This window comes from Colletotrichum phormii (genome assembly GCF_030913505.1).
Source record: "Colletotrichum phormii strain CBS 102054 chromosome Unknown BDP81scaffold_2, whole genome shotgun sequence".
In the NCBI taxonomy this organism is placed as follows: Eukaryota; Fungi; Ascomycota; class Sordariomycetes; order Glomerellales; family Glomerellaceae; genus Colletotrichum; species Colletotrichum phormii.
Window position 1 is genome coordinate 2032423 of NW_026851444.1, and position 5723 is coordinate 2038145.

The window sequence follows — 5723 nt, forward strand, 5'->3', positions numbered from 1 at the left end:
ACAAGACACCCGGGCCAAAAGAGTCACGATCTAGTTGCCTACCTACCTCACATTGCCTGCCTACATTTACGAGGTACCACATAGATCGTCACATCTCTTCTTCCCTAGCACGATCGCAGGAAACCCCCAAAGGCCAACCAAGGCAGATCTGTTTCATTCTTCCTAAGCCTCTCCGTCTCATTGAGTTCCCCTATCGTGATGTTTCTCCTTTTGTAAACATGTGTTTTCATTATTCTTGCAGCCTACGAGGCATACTCACACCCCCGTCTCGGTTCCAGAGTTTCCTCAATCAGAGTTCCCTCAATCATTGTTCATGAAACCTCCTTTCAAGGGACACCAACACATATCCCCAAATAGCACCAATTCATCCTCATGTAGGAACCAAGTCTTTTCAAGGGCCATTCGTCATTATTAATATACATATATTTGCCTCCATTTCTATCTCTCATGGTGGTCGTGATAGGCAACAACACACAAACACCAGGTCCCATACAGCTGGACCTAGCCCTTTCCGTTTCGGTCGGCCCAGGGGCCGGCGGCTCAACCCCGTGCCGTAACCACTCATTCCATCACTACCTCACACCGGGGAGCCTTAGACTCACGTCTTCGTGCGTGTGTTTATATATGTGTAGAACCGGAGATACGTTTGAGGGGAAAAAAAGAAAATAATGCGTTTTCAACGACAACAACAGGGCTTCTTCAGCCCACAACCCCCGACTGCGCACTCGTCATGAAGAAAGCTGCCCTGCCATGCCCAAATTTGACTCCTTTCCTCCCGGTTGTGACTTTTTCGTGCTGGGTATTGCGTCACTCCATTCAAACGTGGTCATGGCGCAGGAACATGTTCGCTGTTCGTAAGGGATGTAGCGCAGAGAGGAAATAAAAAACAACAACAATCAACTACCCAATGCCTCAAGAACCACCTCTAGCAAGCGCTTCAATCCGTCTATTCGTCTTCTTCATGTGTGGCTACCATGCAGTCGTTCGGAAGGCGCTTCTCACAAACCCCTCCGACTCATGGCCGCAGTGGCTCCGGCTGAAGCCAAATCTTGTTTGGCGCTGACGCTCCTAATTGCCGCGCGTGGAAGACTGCTGGTGCCGATGGTGACACCCCCCTGGCCTGTGCTAGTGCGTTTGGCTGTAGCAACGTGAACTGTTCCGCTGGTCGCTACAGAGGGCCTGCGAGATGATACCGTGGACACAGGTTTGTGAGGGCTTGCGCCACTAACATCTCGAGATCGGATACCGCTCTTGAGCCCGGAAGCGGGAGGTTCGGGAAGAGGCCGCGGCGCGCCAACGGTATGGCGCTTCACCGGAGACGCCTCACGTGCCGTCGGTACTCGAGGAAGAGGAGCCGTCATCTTTTTGCCGCTGATGAACTCGTGGTGGATGGCTTCCTCGGGCTTGAGACGCCTGTCAGGGTCCCACCTCAAGCATCTGGCGAGGAAGTCCAGGAATGCCTCATCGTCACACTTAAGGACCTGTTGCAATGTCTTGGAACTGGGGCGGCGTCTCCGGCCCTTGGAGGACACGGTCAAGCGCGGCTTGCCCATGGAGTCGAAGAAGAGCTTCTTGCGGGTGCTCTTCTCGATGAGGTGCTTCTCTGGTGGGCCGAAGACCTCCATGATGCAGGCGAGTTGCTCCTGCTCATTCTCTCCAGGGAAGATTGGGACTCCCGTGTAGAGCTCAGCGAGAATACATCCAAGACTCCACATGTCAATAGGCATGCCGTATGTCATGCCCAGGATAACCTCAGGCGATCGGTAAAATCGTGACTGAATATAGGTGTACACCTTTTCGTTCTCGAAACAACTAGAGCCGAAGTCGATGACCTTGATCTCCGAGTGCAGCGGGTGTCGGAGCAGAATGTTCTCGGGCTTGAGATCGCAGTGAATGACCTTGTGCTGCTTCAGGAGATTCAGGGAGCTCAACATCTGTTTAGTCATTCGTCTAATGAGCTTGAGGGAGAATCCGCGGAAGGCGTTTGCTTTGATGAATTCGTAGAGGTTCATGTCCAGAAGCTCTGTGGAAATGCACAGATGTCCTCGGAAGTAAAAGCTGTGAGTAAAATTGACCATGCTGTGTCGGTTTTTGGGGTCCTGTTACCAAAGTTAGCCAAAGCGCTACATACATGTCCGAATCACCTACCCATTCGCGAAGCTTTTGCAGAATATTGACTTCTACAAGAGCCTGCTGATGGAACCTCTTCTTGTTGCGAATAATCTTCACAGCCACGAGCACACCCGTCTTGTGGTCAATGCACCGCACGACTTGACCGAAACTTCCCTTGCCGAGGACGTCGATAATTTCGTACCGGTACGAAAGATGATCTCCCGGTACGATAGTGTAGTCTCCACGCTCATCGTCGTAGCCAAAGTTTGGAGCATCGGATTGAAGATCTCCCACCACCTTGCGAGCGTTTTGCGTGCCGCAAAAGTAGATATCGTTATAGTCAACAATTTCACCACGCTCGTAAATGTTGAGCATGGCAATCCGAATCGCTTCCTGCGAACCGACCCGTTCCTTTGGCGTTGCGCGTTTCCGTAGGGCGTCGAGGGTCCTGGCCGCGATCTCCGTCTCTTTCCTTCTCGAGCCCATCTTCTTCATCTCTTCCTCGGCAACTAGGTCGTCCTTGTCGAGCTCAGCAGTCCATGGGTCATGGTGACGCATGGTCGTTGCTGAGGCCTTCGGGCGCAGAATCTTTTGCATGACGGAAGGGTTGTGCGGGTCGTTGACAGTCTTGGGAACAGAGGCCGAGGTCCAGTTTTCACTCTTAGTTCTATCATGGCCCAGGCTCGCTGCCGAGCTCTTTCTCCTCCTTGATTCGAGGTACGAGTTGTTCGCTTTGACAGACGGGCTTGGGCTGTTCTTGGCTGAGCTAAGATTTCCGACCGTCGCAGAAATTGGCAGCCGCGGCGGTGGCATCTGCTCCTTACTAATGCTGCGTTCAACAGTCTTTTCCGAAGTGCTAGCCTTCGAATCGGTCTTGGAGGTGGTATTACGTTTCCACGACAAGCTCAACTTCCTACGCAGGGAGCTCATTGAGGATGGGGTAGGTGGTTCTTCCGGATCCGATATTGGCGGCGTGGGTGACTTTGCTTTCACAGGTCGTTGGGCACGGGGACCAGAAGGCTTCTGCGGTGGCTTAACTTCGAGTGGTTCCGTGATGTTCCCAAGGTCGCCGGTCTGTGACCTCTTCAGGAAAGCGGGATCCGCGCCGGGCTTGGGCACGGAGGAGGACAGGAACGGAGACACGCTGGGCTTCCTAGTCGCTTTATAAGGTACCGGTATCGGGACTCCCGCGAAAGACTCGGACGAGCTTGTGCCGTCTGCACCGGATGCACTATCAATCCGGAAGTGGTGTACAGTGCTACTGCTTCGCAGATTAGGGAAGTCGGACTTGTCGTCCTGCCTATTTCTTGAGAAGAAGGAGCTTTTCGACGCGGTCATGGGGGTGGTCGGTGTCTTTGCGATGATGCGTGAGGGAGGGGGGCTCAGGTTTCGGTCCGGGCCATTTTGGCCCAGAGCTGCAATCTTCGCGGTCGTCGATGGATTCAGCGGGCCGACAGTAATTGGGGGCAGCCGCACAGGTGGAGGGGGGTTCTTTCTCGATTGAGGAGCATTCCCCTTCTTTTCGGCATCCAATGGGGCTGCATTCGTCGACTTCTGGGTACTAGCCTTTCGGGCGACCTTAATAGCGGGTTCGGGGAGGGATGGTATGGAGAAGCTGCCAGTTGAATTGCTGTTGATGCTGCTAGCATCCGCTGCGAGGTTGGCTTTGCGCTTGTCCAAAAACGATGCCTCAGTGGCTGACTGCTGAGGTGATTCGTACGCTTTCGGAATGGCTGGTACAGGTGGAACGTCCTCCTCGTCATCGGCAGAATGGGAGTTATGATTATGCGGGTTCGACGACTTTGGCGCGGGTAGCCGCGACGTAGTACCCCCTGCGACAGGTGCTCGAGGTTGAATTGAGCCTGTCGAGGTTCTCACCGTATTGAAACTGTTGGTGGAGGTGATGGAGAGGCCGGAGCTGTACGATTTTCTGTTGACGTCGGGGGTTGTCCGGGAGGATGATGGCGTGGCAGATGTCTTCCGGGGTATCATTGATGGAGATCGAGAGTGCTCTCGATGCTCGAGCGGCGGTGGTGGCGGCGCGTTGGCCGCCTGGTTGAGACTCGGAGTTTGGTGCATGGACATGCGCTTCAATCTTCGCGTGTCCGTAGGACTGATGGTCCTGGCACCAAGTCCGCTTGCGTGTGACCCATGCTGCCCCCCCGGCATCATAGACTGCCTTTTCGATTGGGCCAAACCGTTATTAGTTCCTTTGCTGCCGCCTCGAGGTGATCTCGGAGAAATCGTCGAAAGGCGGGTGTTGTCTGGCGTTGATAAGTTGGCAGTGTTTGATCGGGGAAGTGGCTGGTGCATCGATTTGGCTTTTGTCGCTCTACTGTTGGCGAGATTCCGTGGAGTCTCAAATCCCATGCCGGCACCGGCATCCATCGAGGTCCGAGAGAAATCCGTTCCACTGCCAGCGGTGCCCATCAGGCTTGGTCTTCGACGTTGAGCAGTGTTACTGCCAAAGTCCGTTTCAATGACGCCCGAGCCGATGGATTTCCTGGGTGGCTTCGCAATGTTGGTGTTTGATACTGGGGGATAGTGGCTTTGTCGTCGAGACCTCGCTGCGGAGGCACCTGTTGACGCGTCTGCAGCGGATGATGGTCCAGAAGCGATAGATGAGATGCTTGGCTGTCTGCTGGACGTGCTAGGTCTTCTCAGAATTGAACCAGATCTTCCCGGGCGAGTAACGGGAGGTGGGATTCCACCACGCGCAGAGGCGCCATTCTGGGAGATGTTTGAGACCCCGCCCATCTTGTCGGCCATGCTCTCCGAGTCGAGAATACCACCTTGACCGGTCGGATTCGGAAATTGAGTCAATTTGAAGTCGTGCGAGGCCGACTCGAGACTGCTCTGTAGGTCGTCGAAACTGACCGAGGGCAGAAAATCGTAAGGTGTCGAGTCTGCTACTTCGTTCGCGGCGCCATTCCGTCCAAAAGAAAAAAGAGGGTGGTGGTTGTTGGCCGAAGATGCACTGAGCATTGGACCGCCGGCGAATGAGCCCTTTGAGGGAGAGTCGGTTCGCGAGTCTGGGATTCCCCTATTACTGCAGCAATCATCGGGTCAGCTCTCTGTAGTTATCCACCCAGGGATGCATGGGATGGGTATGGGTCTGGGCATAACAAAGCGGCGTGAACAGCAACGAAGAAACGAGGGCAAAGTTGAAAGGGGGAGGGGGGATGGGAATTGGCATACAGTCTGGTCGGGGACTGGTTCGCCGGTCGTGGGCCAGCAGGTATTCTATGCTCCCTTATCATGTGTACGCGGTGCAACGGCTAGCGCGCAGGTCATGCGAGCGTTGGACGTGATATGGCGTGAAGGCGAGGGCGGCAGAATGTTTCGAGGGGGAGAGGGTCGAATCAAGTCGGGCTTGTCGACAAAACGGAGCTGAGAGTCGGGTTTCGCGATGCGATGCGGGCGAGCTCAGTCCTGTCAGGGAGCTGAGGGCATTGAAGAAGCTACCTCATTCCGGAACAACACAAGACAGGCACAGGACGACGAAGGGCGGATGAATGAGGGTCGGCGATGTTGGGGTGACAAAAGGGACAGGATTTGAAGATGCGAGGATTGGCGTTGGTTGAAAGGAGGCGGGCACGGGAGGCGTAAAC

General features: G+C 54.6%; 1 protein-coding gene across 1 annotated transcript; it reads right to left on the reverse strand.

Annotated features, from left to right (window-relative positions):
* Nucleotides 1-998: 998 nt before the first annotated feature.
* Nucleotides 999-5097, reverse strand: BDP81DRAFT_309284 (uncharacterized protein; the record flags this gene model as incomplete). The annotated part of the gene is made up of 2 exons (XM_060583534.1): nucleotides 999-2099; nucleotides 2149-5097. 2 exons carry the CDS (start codon nucleotides 5095-5097, stop codon nucleotides 999-1001), a joined length of 4050 nt encoding a protein of 1349 aa, XP_060450724.1.
* Between the last annotated feature and the right edge of the window lie 626 nt (nucleotides 5098-5723).